The following is a 17,928-nucleotide window of genomic DNA, read 5'->3' on the forward strand; positions in this document are numbered from 1 at the left end:
ATGGCGTTTGAAGGTTCCTGCCATTGAACCGTGACAGCTGCAGCGTTGCAAGTAGACCCCCACCAATATGGCGACTACGATGCAGAAGATCTAGGGGATCTGCCAGAAGGCTACCCACACCATAGCAAGCAACGACGGTTGCAGCACTCCACTGTTCATCTGTTTTTGCAGACATTTCGTGCCATTTGTAGTTCTGAACTCCAGGTGGAGGACGATTTTTGGCAAAGAGTATCGTTCTCCCGTAGCTGCACGGGGCAAATCATAATGCTGACTCAGTGAACCCAGAACCCAAGACCGCCAATAGCGACTCTGATACAGAGAGGGTTGCGGAGATTTCAAGCAGCCCACCCACACCCTCAGAACAAGGGAACGATGATAGCAGCGCTGCTAATCTGTTTCAGGCAATAGATACATTTTTCATGCTGAGCGCCGGATCTCGGAGGACTGTTGTTGGTAACGTGAGCTCGTCAACGATCATCCTGCACCAGCAGGGTTGCCAGGGTGCCGTTGCAAGAAGGCCAGTAAATCGACGGCGACTCCAATCTGGAAGTTCGAGCGTTCCGGGCAGCCCAACACCATGCCACGCAACGATGGCGGCAGCATTGCACGTCTGTTTCACATAATTGCTATCAATTTCATTCCAAGTTCTAGTTACTTACCAGTTGAAGACTTATCATTTCAACCCTTTAAGTGACGCCTAGAGCTGGACCAGGGAAACACATTGAGATCAAGCGAGGCAAAGTTATTATAAGGGAACTCAAAGTATAACGTTGAACGCCCAATGCCGAATGCCCAAATGCGAATGCCCCAAGCATTTTCCAAGCACACTTCGAGCTTAAGTATCGGTCTAGGTAGACTCCGCGTAAGCACTCTGGGGTTCTCCGGTCATTTATATACAGAATTTACATTAGCTAATCGTAATTTTCCGCAGACTTGGCAAAAACACTATTCCGACAAATTAGAACATGGCAATTCATGCTGTCATAGCGGGAACTCTCCATCCAGTAGGAACGTCCATAGAGCGTCTGGTCTCTTGTAGTCATGATGCACAATGCTCACTAGCCACCGCTCCCTGCGAACAGAATTCAATAGTTCTCTTTCTTCGGACCCTGGTGGGTAGAAGGAGGCCCACTCAGCCCAGATGGAGAATGCTTCATCCTACATTGACATCATCAGTACAAGCATAGGCAGAATGAGTTTGAAGGCAACGCATACCTTCCATGTCAAGAAAGATTCGCGCTCGATTATGGTCGTCTGAGTGATTTCTTGCCCGGGAAACATACCCCAAGTAACTGCGTTCCTGCCGTCGTCGGGTACATTACTTCTGCATTCTCCCTGTACCCGCGTGAGTCCGCAAAAATGGTGCAACATTCAAGGGAATACTCACTTGCAGATTCCCGGCGAAATAGTGCACCCAACCTTGCCCCTCTTCCTCGATCTTCTTCTCAATATTCGCTAGATCTTGCTCTTCTACGAAAAACTCCACAAACCCTTTTTGATAAACATACCCACCTCGCGGACCCCACCCAAAAATTTCATCCGTAGAGGACGCTCCGTCTACTGCGGGTTGCGAGCACACCGTCCACCACCCGCGCTTTGTGAGCTGCTCAAGGTACGGCAGGATAGTCAGCGACTCTGGAGAAAGTGGTAAGGAGGAAAATGGGGATGATGACACCTCAGAATGAAGGTAGCGCAGGACGAGCGAAGTAAGGTCATCAGTACTTTTGGGATTACCCCATTCACTAAGACCTTCATACTGCTGGAAAGACTATCAGCACACTGGTTGAACTGGGCAGAAAAACAATTCGCACACACAAGCCACTACCACCCCATTGATCTCGATCGCCGAACGCAGGACTCTTGTAGTCACCGAAACGACCGTTCGGGAAATCATCCCATGTCGCTGCATTATTCAGCTCCCCTTGGCCGGGATCTGGGTCCAAGGTTTGCTTGAACGTCAGTGCATTTGTTGCTGTGTTTGTTGCTGTGGTGGGATCGATGACCAAATCGGAGGGGTTAGCGAGCTGCACATGGATCATCGGTCCTGGAGCATCCTGAGATAATAATCAGCGACTTGACCCTAACCATACATTAACGAGACTTGCAGCAATCAATTTATTCTTCGTTGTCGGGCTGCCGCCTGCCCACTGCAGTTTCTCTATCACAAGCTGGACACTCTTCTCGAGGTTTAGAGTGCAAAAGTGAATTCCTTTGATTGTTCCTGTGGAGGTAATCTTCCGAATGATGTCAACAGCAAGGCCTACACCATAGTCCTTAACAAGCTGGTCATCATGCTGCCCTCTAATTAGCAGGGTAGTGTGATTTATAATTGGAATACTTACACAGATAGGCTCCAGAGCAGCCATGACGGACGGGGGAACCTTGACTCCGCATAGCTTGATCAAGCGCAAAAAGGAAGAATATGTCTGAATAGGCATGACGCCGGGTATGATTGGTACAGTGATGCCTGCGATCCGATCAGAAGGACATAAATGACGCCATGACTTGCTACTAACCTTTTGCTCTAACTTTGTCGACCCACTCGAGAAACGGATCTGCGTCATAAAATAGTTGCGTGACGATAAAATCTGCTCCGGCATCAACCTTCTCTTTCAGGACATTTAAACTACCATCTTCATCGGTCTCGCGGTCCGGGTGACCTTCGGGGTAGGCTATTACACGTATGTCAGTTCAAAGAAGTTCAAAGCTAAGGGCCCTTACCTGCAACACCAATACAAAAATGGGAGGAAAACTCCGGAGAAGAACGGATGTACTTCACCAGGTCAATCCCACAAGTAAACTGAGAATCGACGGGCGTCCAAAGTTCGGTTCCTCGAGATGGATCTTACGTAGAACATCAGTAACACGAAAAATGTCTCAAACAAGAATCGCGCTGCTCACCACCACGCAGCGCGAGTATATTCTGTATTCCCCGTACTTTTGCAGCCTGATAAGGCAGTGTTCACCGTGGTCCGGAGATTCGTGGGAAGCAACTCACCCTAAGAGCATCGTCCACCATCCCTGGGACCATATTTGTGCATGTCAAGTGCAAAATAGTATCAATCCCATAATCTGATTGGGTCAGACCTGCAAGATCAATGCTTCGTTCTCTGGTTGAACCCCCAGCTCCCCATGTTACACTTATCGCAAGGGGGTTTAGAGCTGACAGGCGTGATATACGTGGAACTAGATTCTCGAACCCCTGATATAGATTTTGAAGGATGCGCATGATAAGGAAACATCACACACGAACCTGGTCAGTCCGAGGGGGAAAGAACTCAAAGGTGTAGAAAGGACGCGACGAGTTGTACGCCGCAATCTTGTCTGAAAGTTTCATTGCATGCCCTATCCAGAATACGCCGAAATCAAGCTAGGTTGGTTGCAGAGCCTCGAGATATCGTTGATGGCAGTGATGATTTTTAGCCTACCACGTGGCTTACATACACTGGCAGTAATAACAGAGCAAACACGGATAAACACACTGCCATGACAGAGCCCAACGAGATCGTGACTTTCACATCCAGAGTCCAGAGGTCTTAATTAGCAGGCACCTAGCAAGCCAATCGCCTTGTTTTATCATTGTTGTACACGGTTTAGGCATAAGCCAGGATTGTACCCCGCCAATGGACGCTCCATCAACACCCGCAACCGCTGACTTCTCCTCAACGCCTCCGAAACGTACCAAAATTGTCCTTCTTGGCGACCAGAGCGTCGGGAAGACAAGTCTCATCACCAGGTCAGTTGCGGTGGATCCTGAGCCCGTTTCGTATGCTGACATGGGTGTAGATTCATGTACGATACGTTTGACAACACCTACCAGGCCACCATCGGTATTGACTTCCTGAGCAAGACTATGTATCTGGAGGACCGGACAGTGCGGTTACAGTTGTGGGATACTGCCGGACAGGTGCGTATGACGTGCGGCAGTTGGTTGTGTTGGTAGTTATTGGCTGATCTGTATTGCTTCAGGAACGCTTCCGTTCACTAATACCATCGTATATTCGAGATTCGTCTGTAGCTATAGTCGTGTATGATATCACTAGTGAGTAAGTTTAGTTCACATGGCGTGACAGGTGCTAAATACTGGAAAGATCGACAATCCTTCCTTTCAACGTCAAAGTGGATAGACGACGTTCGGTCAGAACGGGGGAACGATGTCATCATTGTACTCGTCGGTAACAAGGCCGATCTATCAGAGAAACGGTTTGTCGAAGGATTTCCTTTCGTCTGTAACACGAAGTCGTCTGACACAGCAATTAGCCAAGTCACTATAGAGGAGGCAACTGCAAAATCGACACAAATGAACATTATGTTCATGGAAACGTCAGCAAAAGCTGGACATAATGTAAAGAGCTTGTTCAAGAAGATTGCTCTATCATTACCTGGGATGGAGAAAGAAGGCCAAGCAGATGCTCAGAATACAAGTATGCTTCTCGTGCCGTATCGCTGATTCAAGAATTGATCTTTCATTGTAGAAATCGATGTTACGACACAGCAGGCTGCCGCCGTACCAGAGGCATCACAGTGCAATTGCTGATTCAGTGTTTCCCGTGTGATGATACGTACTACCCCCCACGATACCTATTTTGCTTGCCCGTGTTGCACACAAGTACGCTCTACTAATCATTTGTGACACAATGCAACGAATTCCACTGTTAACCCCATCAACCGCGATTCATCGTGTTCCCCGCTCCACGGGGATTAGCATCCTTGAACTGTGCCCATTGTTCGTCTTTTTGCCGTTTCTCTTCCGATTTCGTATCACCAAAGACTGTACCGTCCGTTTCGGAGTCCATGGCCAGTTGTTCTGACGACGTTGGCTGTTCCTCAGATTGTGGGCTGCGCAGATTAATTAGTGTGTAAGTAACTGGAATGGTGAGAACTTACCCTCCCCCTGTGAGTATGTTGCCGCGTTCTTGTTCAATTTTGAGGTACTCGTCAATACTCATCGTTGGCAGGCGGTGACCAGGTCCGAAGACCTGAGATTGCAGACGTGCGCGATCTGATGCGCCAGCAGGAAGGATAGTAAATGGCCTTAGGGGCTATCATGACGATCAACTTCATTGGGTGGTGGCAATGCAATGCTCTGGTACCTTCCCGCTAGAGTCAAGTAATGGTCCGCTCTCACCGACGGGAGATTTTGTCTCCAGTTTCCACAAGTCATCTTGTTCCTTCAGTTTATTTTTCCTGTCGTCTGAGGGTGGACCAGGCCTGGGAGGAGGTGGGGCGTTACGAAGGAGTTCGAGCTCCTGATCCATACTCTCGAGTTGAGAGTACGATTGGGCATAGTTTAATCGTAGTAGTAGTAATACCGCTTCACGAAGGATCTCATCTGTCTCTGAATCATCCTCGTCGTTATCGCTCACTTGAGGAGTAATGGTTGACGGGAGTAATGACCGGATAAGATCAAAATCACTTTGAGAGAGGTCTCCGATGGGCATTTGTTTCCGTCGTTTTCGCACAGCTTCAATTCGTGCACGCAAGTCCTTCTCAGCCTTGAACTGCTTGATCTTGACTTCTCGCCGTTTGGCCGCGTCCTTTATGGAAGATGCATTTTGTGCGTACAGCGCACGATCCACTTCGGGTACTAAGCAATAAGTATCCAAATCATGGATGAATGATCTCAGATGGACCTGATCACAGGTTAAGAGCTTTTGATTAAGCAACTGAAATAGAGAATTCACCTGTGTTTGCTTGAGAATAGTCATGCGCTCGTTCCTATCTGTCGCCCTCATGCGATTCTGCACCTCAGCAAGAACATATCGTGCAAACAAGTACACTAGATTCCTGGTGGATATATCCTCAAGAATCTCATTGGAACTGAACAATGAAAGGGTAGCGACGCGCCGATCCAGCTCCTTGAGATCAGTTACGGCTGATTGGATTAGTTCCTTTATAGTATTGTCAGATAACGATAAACGATATGTGGTACAGGATGAAAGCGCACCTGTGTTTCATCGTCGACAGTGGGCAGATTTGCGGCCTTTGAGGCTGTTGCAAGTGCCCTGGAGAATAGAGTTGGCAAGGGAAGTGTGCTGGTCATGGTGAGAGTTTCCTGGGATCCTGCCAGGATCTTATAAGCATAACTCTATATATTAGAAGTGCCTGGGGGTCAACCCGCGTTGCATCGCGTCTCGGTATAAATGTTTCCGAAGTCAGTTTGTAATTTCTTCGTCTCTTACCCTTAGCTTTAATTATCGTCTGTTCTGTGCGCACGCTTTGCACATTCTAACGAAGTCATGAAAAGAATATTCGTGGGAGAGAGATCCCCTTCAAAAAGACCTCGCCTGGAGGATAACCTCACACTATTTGATGAAACGCGTCGAAAGAATGCAACTGACCTCTTCGACCCCGCGACAGATGGAACCAACAATATCGAAGTCAAAGTTCACATGATTTTTCCTTGTATCAATACAACACGCCAGGTGAACGTCGAGATGCACGAACACGGCGACACTTACCGCCTTATCGTTCTCATTTCGTCCAAAGTCGATGAATTGCTTCCCTTCCCATTCACTGTGAATGACAGAATCTGCCTTTCTCTCAAGGGTGCGCAAATACGGCCAAGGGCACCATCTTCTGCCCCTTACTATCTACCCGTCGCACTTGTATTCAAAGACGGGATCGCAGCCATGCTCATGTCAGGACCCTCAGCTGGGAAGGTATTCAGTACTTGGGAAGGTGATTTTTTATATTGTGTCACGTCCAGAAGTAATTTGTGTTGACGTGACATTCTTAAAATCTAGTAGACTTGTATCATAATGCTACTGTTGGCATTCCCCACATCAGGGACATTACCAATCAAAGCCCGCGGCCAAGAATCGGTGCTAGTCAGAAAACGGGAGAAGAACCAACCCCTGTCCTTGTGCCTCAACAGCATCTGATTTCCTCAGTCGCTAATCTTCCTCAATCTGATGCACGGTCACCAAAAAAAGAGCTCACAAAACAGCAGAGGCGCAGGCAGAAAAGACAAGCACGGAAGTCAGCCGCTCTTGAGACCAGCCTGGAATCAGGTGGGCATGAAATGACGGCCCCTCAAGCAGTAGTTGCTTCACGAGTACCATTACCAGCCCTCACCGATGTGCGGTCAGCACCACAAGAACCATTCAACGAGCATACAAGCTGTGGTTCTGAACAGACCAGTTCGTCTTCATCCAACAGGGCAACCCCAATGTCCTCCGCGTCTTCTGCGAACGATCCTGCACGCAATCATGGATCACTGACCATGAAAGCTGGAATAGCCACGAAAGGGGTGAGTTTCGTGTCTATAGTACGAGTTCATTTGAAATCTGTCTCTAGGGAGATGAGTATATACCAATCAGGAAGATTGAGCCGGGACTGGGACTCTTCAATGTCATTGGGGTAGTTACATCAACCAAGCCTCTGGCACAAACATACTCACAAGGTGGGATTCCGTCGGCGCTTATTATTGGTTCATTGTTCACCATGGTACTAGAGTGGTCCCGTAATTTCACTATCGTCGACCCGTCCTGCATGGAAGACGATGTGGATGTCGTGATTTACAATTTCAAGGTCAATTGCTTCCAGAAGAAGCGTATAGAGTGGCTTCCTCAGGCTGAAGTCGGAGATATAGTCCTCTTTCGGGATCTGAAGGTATCCATCAATTCCTTGTACCACTTTACACTCGCTCACGATCTTTCTCAGATTTCCGAGTGGGCTGCAGGTTTCAATGGTGTAGGGTATCACGATAAGCTGCGCTGGGCCACCTATGATACCCAAACTCGGCGTTTCCGTGATCCTGACAGAAAAGACGCCCCACATTCCGAGAAATCACCTTACTACAAGCCGTATATGCAATGCACTGAAGAAGCAGAGTACTGTGGTCAGCTTGCCGACTGGTGGCAAGGCTTACAGGCGAAGCAACAGGGCATCACAACCGTGCAGTGCGCACCACGCCCTTCACGAGAGCATCACCTCATCTCTGAGGTCACCCCGAATACTTCTCCTCGAGGGTATTTCGATTGTACCGTCGAAGTGAGTCCACTAACGGCTCGTCGTAAATGTGAAGCTGAAGGAAGCCTAGATTTTGTATACCTATGAAAACATCAGTGGACCTCACACCGTGTATGTGACCGACTACACTGTGAACCATCGCACCAACCCGCCACAAGCAAGCTGGTGCTCGCCAGAACTGTCAGCATACGTGTTCAAAATGGATATGTGGGATGACGCGGGGATCCTCGCAAAGACGATGCAGCCCGGAGAGTTCTGGTACCTCCCAAATGCACGCGTAATGACAGATTCCTATGTTCATCTCTACGGTAAATTGGTGGAAACAAATAAGTCAAAAAAGCTTGACGAGGTCGCAAATGGCGGGAACTTGCACTTTCGTGCATTGTTAGAGTAAGTGGTGCTGTTGACTCGACAATCATGTCACTCATCGTGTGTTCTCCAGGCGGAAAAAGAAGTTTGAGCGAGAGGGAGGGGCGTCCGGCTCTTCTGCACGGTTTGACACCAAGTTGATTGAAGATGTCGACGGAGAAGTAGCGTTCTTCCACTGCACGGTTGAGGTGGGTCGGTCAAGGACTTCGTCTTTCACTTCATGACGCGTTTCACAGGTTCTCCATGTTGATCTTGCCTCTGTGGAAGAGCCAGTTGTTTACGTCACAGATTACACATTCAATCCCGACCTCGTCGATTCAGTACACCCAGCACCATGGGGTCTTGGCCTCAACCGCCGGATCGTCAAGATTGTCCTGGGGGACGGGCAGAAAGAGAGGGCACGCGACCTTCAGGCAGGCGCGATGTATAGAATCAAGAATCTGCGTTTGATCAGGAAGACAGGTGTCAAGGGTGCCTTCGGGCGTCTAGGGGGTGATGAACGACTGATCATTGCAACCAGTGACCGCGAGAAGGAGGCAGTAAAAGCTCTTTTACAGTACGTGCTGGCAAGACTATTGACTTATCGCCGGTCGCTGACACTCGATAGACGCAAGGAGAAGTGGAAGTTAACAATGTATAATTGGCAACGTCAGGTGCGTGCATGACGCACACGCGAAGCAGAAGGGCCTGCCAGTAGTTGCCCAGAAGATGTGTTTAACCGTTGAGAGCTGGCCCGCGAAAGATAATCGATGGTATGGACTTCTAGATTGTACTCTACTTTGACCTCTCCTTGGACAATCGGATTCTCTGATCGAGCTCATAGAATATGTGTAAATCCGTCGATAATCTGTATTACAGCTAATTGTTCCATGTACTCAAGCAACCTGCAACACGAGTTATTCCTCAGTCTCTGATCGAATTAAGTTGTTGACAGCCTCGTTGATCACGGACTTCAGCGTCCCGTCAAGAGATGAGGTGGCCACCCTAGGTTGCCTCAAAACCGAATGGACATAACTGTACCGAGTCAGTGTGTTGACCATCATACCAGACAGTAGTTGAGATGAAGTTGAAAGGACAGCACAAAACATCAGTCGTACGGTAAGTAGCAGAGCGAGTAGTGTGAGTCAGCAGAACATATACTACAAGACGAGGTTTTGATGCAAGGACGCCGACTCGGATGACACAAAAAATGCTCGTGAATGATTAGATCAATGATGACTACCAGTACATCCACAAGACGCACAACGGAAAAAAAGCCAGAAGTGAGTCCAGAGTCCAACTTGTTTGAGCATTGAAGTGAAGTTGTAGTTGCGGTAGTATGAAAATCAACGACAGCAGGCGTGGTAAATGGATTAGTTGCAGCAGGTGAAGATGGCTAGATCTGAGTCACAACGCAGGATCATTGGTAACTGTCTTGGGTGGTCATAAGCTGTCCGCAGCAGGCTGCAGAGTTCTTCAAGAGCATTTGGATTGGCCTCCGCCGTTTTCCCTCGTTGAGGTGTTTCTCTACGTTATATTATCCCGAGGTTGCAGAGACTAGGCGTGGATGACAGGAAATCGAGAAAAATGCATGAAAACACAAAAAAAGTCAAGAGAATGTTTACAAATATTGCAAAAGCCTTGTCAACGCACCTCAGCCTACATATTTTTCCGATGACGAGAACGGTTGGAGAGTGGTATAATGCACCTTTACCTTTTTCCGACATATTTATTGTTAGAGTGCTTGGGGGTCAACCCGCGTCACATGGGTCGCGTTTTACATTTCAGCTTGCAGTTACTTAGTCTCTCGGCGACTTAACAGCTTCCTCTGTGCGCACATTGGGCACTCCAACGTAGTCATGAAAAGAATATCTGCGGAAGAAGGATCCCCTCCAAAAAGACCTCGCCTGGACAACCTCGCGCTATTCGATGAAACACGTCGAAAGAATGCAACTGACCTCCTCGACCCCGCGACAGATGAAACCAACAATATCGAAGCCAAAGTTCACATGATTTTTCCTTGTATCAGTAAAACACGCCAGGTGAACGTCGAGATGCACGAACACGGCGACACTTACCGCTTTCTTGTTCTCATTTCGTCCAAAGTCGATGAATTGCTTCCCTTCCCATTCGCTGTGAATGACAGAATCTGCCTTTCTCTCAAGGGTGCACAGATTCGGCCAAGGGCACAATCTTCTGCCCCTTTCTATCTACCCGTCGCACTTGTATTCAAAGACGGGATCGCAGCCATGCTCATGTCAGGACCCTCAGCTGGGAAGGTATTCAGTACTTGGGAAGGTGATTTTTTATGTTGTGTCACGTCCACAAAAGTAATTCGTGTTAACGCGACCTTCATAACATACAGTAGACTGGTATAGCGCTACCGGCGACATTCCCCGCATCAGGGACATTGCCCGGCAACATTGCACAGAAGACGTGGATATGCGAAACATAAATCCCCCATCTAAAAGCCCGCAGCCGCAGATCGTTACTAGTGAGGGGGCGCGAGAAGAACCAACGCCTGTCCTTGCGTCCCATCGGCACATTGATTCATCAGTTACTAATCTTTCTCAATCCGATGCGCAGCCGCCGGAGAAGGAGCTCACAAGACAACAGAAGCGCAGGCGGAAAAGGCAAGCATTGAAGTCAGGCGCTCTTGAGGCCGGGCGCGAATCAGGTGGACATGAGATAGCGGCACCCCAAGCAGAGGCGGTTGTTTCACGAGCACCATCACCGTCCCCCACTGATGTCCGGTCTGCACCGCAAGTACCCTCCAACGAGCGCACATGCTTGGGCTCTGCACAGATCACTTCGTCGTCGTCCAACAGGACAACCCCAGTGGTGGTGACCATGCCCTCACCGCCTCCTGCCAACGATCTCGCGCGCAGTCATGGACCACTAGCCATGAAGGCTGGAATGACTACGCAAGGGGTGAGTTTCGTGTTTCTAGAGAAGTTCACCGCAAGCTCATTCGAAATCTTTCTGTAGGGAGATAAGTTTATGCCGATCAGGAAGATTGAGTCGGGACTGGGATTCTTCAATGTTATTGGTGTAGTTACGTCAACCAAGCCCCTGGGACAAACGCGCTCACAAGGTGGGATTCCGTCAGCGCTTATTGTCGGTTCGTTATTCATCGTGGTACTAGAGTGGTCCCGTAATTTCACCATCGTCGACCCGTCCTGCATGGAAGATGATGTGGATGTCGTGACTTACAATTTCGCGGTCAATTGTTTTCAGAAGAAGCACACGGAATGGCTCCCTCAGGCTGAAGTTGGCGATATAGTCCTCTTTCGGAGGCTGAAGGTATCCATCAATCTCTTGTACCACTTTACACTCACTCACGATATTTGTCCAGACCTCCATGTTCCGTGGCGGTCTTAATGGCGTAGGGTATTGGGATAAGTTGCGTTGGGCCACCTATGATACCCAAGCCCGGCGTTTCCGTAATCCTGGTAGAAATGATGCCCTGCGTTCCGAGATACTAGACGATGGATTCGGATATTCGTTCTCACCTTACTACGAGCCAAGTGAGCAAGGCAAAGAAGCGGAGTATTGTGCTCAGCTTTCCGACTGGTGGCAAGCGATACATGCGAAAGAACAAGGTATCACAACCGTACAGTGCGCACCACGCCCTTCACGAGAGCATCACCTCATCTCTGAGGTCACCCCGGACACTGCTCCTCAAGGTTATTTCGATTGTACCGTCGAAGTGAGTCTAGACGACTCTTTGTAAACGTGAAGCTGACGAAAGCCTAGATTCTGTACAGCTATGAAAATACCGCTGGACCCCACACGTTGTATGTGACCGACTACACTGTGAACCCTCAGACCAATCCGCCACAAGCAAGCTGGTGCTCGCCGGAGCTGTCAGCATACGTGTTCAAAATGGATATGTGGGATGACGCGGAGATCCTCGCAAAGACGATGCAGCCCGGAGAGTTTTGGTACCTCCCAAACGCACGTGTAATGACAGATTCTTATGTTCATCTCCACGGTAAATTGGTGGAAACACATAAGTCAAAAAAGCTTGACGAGGTCGCAAATGGCGAGAACTTGCACTTTCGTGCATTGTTAGAGTAAGTGGTGCTGTTGACTCGACAATCATGTCACTCATCGTGTGTTCTCCAGGCGGAAAAAGAAGTTTGAGCGAGAGGGAGGGGCGTCCGGCTCTTCTGCACGATTTGACACCAAGTTGATCGAAGATGTTGACGGAGATGTAGCGTTCTTCCACTGCACGGTTGAGGTGGGTCGGTTAAGAACTTCGTCTTTCACTTCATGACACGTTTCCCAGGTTCTCCATGTTGATCTTGCCTCTGCGGAAGAGCCAGTTGTTTACGTCACAGATTACACGTTCAATCCCGACCTTGCCAACCCAGCAGAGCCAGCACCCTGGGCCCTTGGCCTCGCACGTCGGATCGTCAAGATTGTCCTGGAAGGTGGGCAGAGGGGCAGGGCTCGTGACCTTCAGGCAGGCGCGATGTATAGAATCAAGAATCTGCGTTTGATCAGGAGGACAGGTGTCAAGGGTGCCTTTGGGCGTCTTGGGGGCGATGAACGACTGATCATTGCAGCCAATGACCGCGAGAAGGAGGAAGTAAAAGCTCTTTTACAGTACGTCTTGGCGGGACTGTTAACATCTCGCTAGTTACTGACACTCCCACAACAGACGCAAGGAAAAGTGGAAGTTAGAAATGAAACGAGACGGGGTATCCATCGAACCAGCGGTCAATTCCACTGCAAAATCACGCCATCCTACTCCCGAGACCTCGGAGGATCTCACTCTGAAGCAAGTTATCGCCAGCACCGTCTGTCCGAACACATTTACCATCGTTGCGCGGGTGACCGATTTTTATCCCTTCGATCTGAATCAAGCCACGTACTTGCGGTGCACGAAGTGCAAGACCAAGTCAGCTCAAGCTAATTCTTCCCCTAGGTGACGCTAATGTGTTCTGTAGCTTACGGCGAGCCTGGAAACGCTGTGTCGACTGCGATGACATGCTCGATACGCATTGCAAATGGTTCTACAACCTACTTTTCCATTTGGAAGATGACGAAGGAAACAGTATCCTTGTTTCTGCCTGCAACAAAGAGGTAAGTTTCGTGCCTCACTTTATACATCCTGCTAGGTTCTGAGCAGCTGCAAAGTGTAAACTTCTGTCCGGATTACCTGCTGTTGATTTGGAAGCGGATAAAGATGCTTTCGACCGACTCGTAGCCAGGCTACAACCCGTGATTGGTAACATCGTACAAGTGCATGACGCATATGCGAAGCCGATGGTCCAGCCAGTCGTTTCCCCAAAGATGCGTTTCACCGTCGAGAGCTGGTTCGCGCAAGGTAATCGATGGTATGGGCTTCTGGAGTGTACTCCACTTTGATCTTTCCTTGGACTAATGGACTCCCTGATTGAGCTCGTAGAATATGTGTCATCAGTTGATAATCTGCATTATGTATAGCTCAGCTAATTTTTCTATATACTCAGTATATCTTGTAATAAGATCAACTCTCGACGTCTGCTCTTTGCGTACTTTGTAGCTGTAGCGAAGGATTACCTCGACAGAATGATATCATGACACTCCAGCTTCTAGGACTCGTTCGTCTGGACGAATTTATTGGTTTTCGCCGGTGAAATCACACTATGTTACTGTTACAGAGTGACCTCACTGCCGACGGGGTATAACAGTGTACCATAGAACGAGCGTAGACGTGCGCCAGAGGTAAGACCGTCACCATCGAACGGGGATCGGAGTTCGCAAGTGAAACAGGAACTAGCAGTAGTACCCGTTCCAATGGTCATTGGGCACAGGTCTACGGTGATACAAAAATACGGAGCCGAGACAGTGTTCGATATAGTGTTGATTCGGGGATGTGTACCTTGTAGCTTTAGGAAAATATTGCCTCCCAAGACGATACGAAGAGCTATGACGGCGTTCAATGTAGCAGTCATTAGCGCCAAACATGCCAATGGACTGCTCCTACTAACAAGAATGAGGACCCGCCGACAATTAGGGATCTGCGGGGGTATGGGCACTACCGTACTGAGTAGTTATGTCACAATTCGGCTCGGCCCGGCCCAGGTTCGGCTTTTACCAGCTACACCTGTAGTTCAGCTATCCTCGTAAGCTGAACCACTTTGTCCAGCTTGGTTTGACTTGTTAGCTGTGTGAATCGGCTACAAGCCATGACTCCAGCAACATCGACTCGAGCTGGTTCAAGCTGGTTGCAGTCGGCTTCAGTCAGGAAGTTGAACTATCTTCTTTCTGTCACCTGTGTGTCGTTGTCCATTCATTGTTCAATCCCTCACTGCAATATTCAGTCCTGTTGTAAAGCATGAAGGCCCCAGATTGCATTGATGGTAGATTTAGGCTGGAAGATATTTTGGGGTCCAGTTCATATGGTACATCCATATGATATTGATTCATATTCAGGTTTTCAACATACATTAATGTTACTAGCTGTTGTGTACTGTGCACAGAACTTCCTCAATGATGACATTGTTGCTATCAAACTCAAGCCAGTCACCAACAAACCATCTTCTGTGGAGCATGAGCATGAAATTCTCAAGCAACTTGAAGGTGGAGTTGGGATTCCCCATGCCCTTTGGTTTGGCAGGGAGTCAACATATCACACCTTGGCCCTTGACCTCCTCAGGCCATCACTATACGATCTCTTCCTTGCATGCAACCACAAATTTAGCCTTCCCACTGTTGTTAATTTAGGAGACCAGCTGGTACCGTGTATCAATTTGTTGTTTGCTACTGCAGATACTAATCTATTTTCCAGCTGTTGCATCTTGAGTACATTCACTCACATGACATTGTTCATGGGGATATCAAACCGCATAATGTCTTAGTGGACCGTTCAAGACAAACTACCTATATCATTGATTTTGGTATCGCAAAGAAGTACTGGAACAATGCAACCAAATCCCACATCCCGTTTCACTGAGGTCGACATCTCACAGGCACCCCTGCCTTTGCTTCAATCAACAATCACTTGGGATTGGAGCTGGTTTGTTGTGACGATCTCAAATCACTTGCTTACATGCTAATATATTTCTTGCGTGGCTCCCTTCCATGGTTAAATAGTGACCATGAGAGGCTGTCCAGCTCTGTGATACTCAAGCACAAAGTCAATACCAGCATTGCTGATTTTTGTGGTGGAATTCCTGCTGCATTTGCAAATATTCTTGTTTACTCGTGCTCTCTCTCATTTTTGGAGGATCCCAATTATGACCATCTTCGTTCTTTCCTTCACGAACTTCGCACTGCAGGGCCTGCACCAGCTATGCACACCCTGGATTTCAATTGTCACACTGCACCCTCTCCTCAATGTTCTCAAGTCTCTGAATCAGTGCCCCTATGTCTGCCAAAGACACCTCTTCATAAATCAACTTGTGTGTAAGTAGTTTCATTTATCTTTACACATTGATTTATGAACTCATCGTTTGCAAGGTTATGTCTGTGCAATGGTACTGTAATGCCTGCACCTACTCCTGCCTTGCGTTGAATGAAGAAAAGAGTTCTATAGTTTACTTCTTATTCTTCTTTTTTCAGTACTACATCTGCGCAGTGTGTGTGTGTTTTTTTGATATGATGTGAGAGTATATCTACATATGTGTATATTGTACATGGTCTATGTGCACATGCTGTATAATTCCCATGTTAACTCCCATGCTGCGATACTGAGATGGATGCCCTTTCAACATCACCCATGCTTAATTGAACTTGAACTTTATCTTGATCATTCCCTGGGTCAAGAATCACAACCACCACTGTATGTTACATTCAATCATCCGATCTCTCCCACTCCTCAGCAGGGATCACCCCTAATATCATCTTAATGTATCTACTCGTGTTCTCCACATGGAGATCCACACCTAATACGCCTTGATTCTGTGCCATCGTGCACATCGGTATTTTCCTGGGTCTCCCCAGAATGAAAGTATATAAAGATAGGTGAGTCTGTCTTTGCATCTCCAGCATCCAACACTACTAACATGCAATGTTGTGGCGGCCATCGTTGCAAGAACACCAATATCCCCCAGGTTGAGGACACTCCTCCTGCTCCTGTACTTGTCGCTCTTGTGCCTTCCATACCTGTTGCTCCTGCTACACCCGTTCCTGTTACTCCTGTGCCTTCCTTACCTGTTGCTCCTGCACCTTCCATACATGTTGCTCATGCAGCTACTCCTTCTGGACCTGCCACACCTGTTCCTGCTGCAACTACCACCACAGCAGCTGCAATTGCTACTACTCTTCACCACCCTAGGAGACAACAACAACTTCCTCACTGATTCTGGACGGACAATGCAGCTGCTCATCCAGATGATGGCGAGTATATTGACATAGATAATGTCGGCAGTGGCAGTGAAGATGATGCCAACCTGCCTGAAGATGATGCCAACCTGCCTGAAGTCATAGCTGACATGAATGCAAACCTGAGTCCACTACATACTGTGACTAGCACTCTCGCTACTAATCCCTTTGCCACGAGAAAATGAGGCCTCAAGACTACTTCTGATGTCCAGTTTTTCTTCAGGAAGAACCCAGATACCGGTGAGTGCATCTGTGTACTGTGTGAGTGAGTAATATTTTATAGTCTTTTTCACTCTTTCTCACCCCCTTTACCAGGGATAACCATAAGGCCAACTCATCCTGTCCCCTTGCAGTTTACGGTCCATCCACCAGCAACAGTCCTCTTCATGCACATATATACAAGGTTCATATTGAACTTTATCTTCAGGAGTTGGAGAAGCAGCAATGGCCAATTGGCATACATCCTGTAGGGACTTGCCTTAATGAAGGCTGGACCTTCACCAAGATGCTGGAATGACTCAAAGTTCCCACTTGCACAATCGAGACACTTGGCCCTCCCCCTAGTCACGGCAATGGTAGTTTGCAGCTGATTGTCAGAACAGCAGAAGTTTCAGAGCGTGACTTGCCAAGCTTCTCCATTGAGGAGATGCATAGACACATTGTGAGGTTTATCATAGCCGATGATCAAGTGAGTACTGTCTAGCATTTGTGTACTCTCATTAATGACTATCTCTAGCCCATCAGCATTGTCAAGTGTCCTGAGTTCTGCCAGCTGCTCTGCCTCTTGTGGCAAGACCTAAAGGAGTCTGATATCCCCCATTGTTCAAAGTTCCAGCAACTGATCATCAACACTTGGAATGAATACTTTACAGCCATCAATCACATATAGTTTCTCATATCTTGCAGACCGCCCAAGGAGGAATTTCATTCACCTCTGATATCTGGTCTGATTCCAAGCTTCATCCCTTCCTTGCCCTGACTGCGCATTGGATTGTGAAAGAAACCAGGAATGCGAGACTTATTTTGAAGGCCACTCTAATCACCTTCCATCATATCCCTGGTAGTCATACCGGGAAGGCACTTGGTTCAACTATATTGAAGCTGATTGATCGTGCTGAAGTAAAACACAATGTAAGTGTCTTGCTGTACATCATTGCATGCTCTAACTTCATTTAGGTCAGACACTTCACATTGGACAATGCCAGTAACAACAGGACCACAATGGACAAACTCTAAGATCTATTGCGGAAAGATGGGATCAAATTCGACACAGTCAATCACTGAATCCCC

At 48.0% G+C, this 17,928-nt stretch overlaps 7 protein-coding genes across 7 annotated transcripts; 4 read left to right on the plus strand and 3 right to left on the minus strand.

Annotated features, from left to right (window-relative positions):
* Positions 1–853: 853 nt before the first annotated feature.
* BJ212DRAFT_1313019 (methylenetetrahydrofolate reductase-domain-containing protein) lies at positions 854–3,452 on the minus strand. Its single transcript, XM_041334070.1, has 11 exons — positions 3,254–3,452; positions 2,999–3,202; positions 2,902–2,947; positions 2,722–2,844; positions 2,517–2,672; positions 2,343–2,467; positions 2,106–2,294; positions 1,812–2,054; positions 1,388–1,759; positions 1,216–1,335; positions 854–1,158 (listed from the first exon to the last, which is right to left on the minus strand). Exons 1-11 carry the CDS (start codon positions 3,335–3,337, stop codon positions 982–984), a joined length of 1,839 nt encoding a protein of 612 aa, XP_041200388.1. The 5' UTR covers positions 3,338–3,452; the 3' UTR covers positions 854–981.
* Positions 3,453–3,623: 171 nt separating this feature from the next.
* Positions 3,624–4,537, plus strand: BJ212DRAFT_1474698 (GTP binding protein; the record flags this gene model as incomplete). The annotated part of the gene is made up of 6 exons (XM_041339137.1): positions 3,624–3,736; positions 3,787–3,907; positions 3,970–4,042; positions 4,092–4,203; positions 4,261–4,424; positions 4,476–4,537. The coding sequence occupies 6 exons, from the start codon at positions 3,624–3,626 to the stop codon at positions 4,535–4,537; spliced, it is 645 nt and encodes a 214-aa protein (XP_041200389.1).
* Positions 4,538–4,664: 127 nt separating this feature from the next.
* BJ212DRAFT_1474699 (TAP42-like protein) lies at positions 4,665–6,043 on the minus strand (the record flags this gene model as incomplete). The annotated part of the gene is made up of 5 exons (XM_041339138.1): positions 4,665–4,839; positions 4,888–5,042; positions 5,094–5,633; positions 5,685–5,891; positions 5,948–6,043. 5 exons carry the CDS (start codon positions 6,041–6,043, stop codon positions 4,665–4,667), a joined length of 1,173 nt encoding a protein of 390 aa, XP_041200390.1.
* Positions 6,044–6,144: 101 nt separating this feature from the next.
* Positions 6,145–9,297, plus strand: BJ212DRAFT_59345 (uncharacterized protein). The gene is made up of 9 exons (XM_041343603.1): positions 6,145–6,681; positions 6,747–7,252; positions 7,300–7,405; positions 7,457–7,614; positions 7,666–7,995; positions 8,045–8,364; positions 8,417–8,531; positions 8,580–8,899; positions 8,951–9,297. The coding sequence occupies exons 1-9, from the start codon at positions 6,240–6,242 to the stop codon at positions 9,006–9,008; spliced, it is 2,355 nt and encodes a 784-aa protein (XP_041200391.1). The 5' UTR covers positions 6,145–6,239; the 3' UTR covers positions 9,009–9,297.
* Positions 9,298–10,764: 1,467 nt separating this feature from the next.
* Positions 10,765–13,949, plus strand: BJ212DRAFT_1256958 (uncharacterized protein; the record flags this gene model as incomplete). Its single annotated transcript, XM_041329823.1, has 11 exons — positions 10,765–11,253; positions 11,311–11,416; positions 11,468–11,625; positions 11,678–12,031; positions 12,079–12,398; positions 12,451–12,565; positions 12,614–12,933; positions 12,989–13,216; positions 13,278–13,413; positions 13,468–13,667; positions 13,862–13,949. The coding sequence occupies 11 exons, from the start codon at positions 10,765–10,767 to the stop codon at positions 13,947–13,949; spliced, it is 2,514 nt and encodes an 837-aa protein (XP_041200392.1).
* Positions 13,767–14,330, minus strand: BJ212DRAFT_59384 (uncharacterized protein). Its single transcript, XM_041343605.1, has one exon. It carries the CDS (start codon positions 14,265–14,267, stop codon positions 13,968–13,970), a length of 300 nt encoding a protein of 99 aa, XP_041200393.1. The 5' UTR covers positions 14,268–14,330; the 3' UTR covers positions 13,767–13,967.
* Positions 14,331–14,501: 171 nt separating this feature from the next.
* Positions 14,502–16,262, plus strand: BJ212DRAFT_1443529 (kinase-like domain-containing protein; the record flags this gene model as incomplete). Its single annotated transcript, XM_041337842.1, has 5 exons — positions 14,502–14,555; positions 14,871–15,050; positions 15,104–15,212; positions 15,270–15,407; positions 16,258–16,262. The coding sequence occupies 5 exons, from the start codon at positions 14,502–14,504 to the stop codon at positions 16,260–16,262; spliced, it is 486 nt and encodes a 161-aa protein (XP_041200394.1).
* Positions 16,263–17,928: the final 1,666 nt, after the last annotated feature.

This window comes from Suillus subaureus (assembly GCF_016647635.1).
Source record: "Suillus subaureus strain MN1 chromosome Unknown BJ212scaffold_1, whole genome shotgun sequence".
NCBI classification, from domain to species: Eukaryota; Fungi; Basidiomycota; class Agaricomycetes; order Boletales; family Suillaceae; genus Suillus; species Suillus subaureus.

Bases quoted from the DNA above. Each gene is read 5' to 3' on its own strand.
- BJ212DRAFT_59345 (XM_041343603.1), top strand. From the start codon at position 6,240: ATGAAAAGAATATTCGTGGGAGAGAGATCCCCTTCAAAAAGACCTCGC. The intron at 7,996-8,044 runs GTGAGTCCACTA...AAGGAAGCCTAG, and splicing joins ATTTCGATTGTACCGTCGAA to ATTTTGTATACCTATGAAAA. The intron at 8,900-8,950 runs GTACGTGCTGGC...GACACTCGATAG, and splicing joins GCAGTAAAAGCTCTTTTACA to ACGCAAGGAGAAGTGGAAGT.
- BJ212DRAFT_59384 (XM_041343605.1), bottom strand. From the start codon at position 14,267: ATGACTGCTACATTGAACGCCGTCATAGCTCTTCGTATCGTCTTGGGA.
- BJ212DRAFT_1313019 (XM_041334070.1), bottom strand. From the start codon at position 3,337: ATGAAACTTTCAGACAAGATTGCGGCGTACAACTCGTCGCGTCCTTTC. The intron at 2,948-2,998 runs GTGAGTTGCTTC...CTGCCTTATCAG, and splicing joins TGGTGGACGATGCTCTTAGG to GCTGCAAAAGTACGGGGAAT. The intron at 2,845-2,901 runs GTGAGCAGCGCG...GTTCTACGTAAG, and splicing joins TATACTCGCGCTGCGTGGTG to ATCCATCTCGAGGAACCGAA.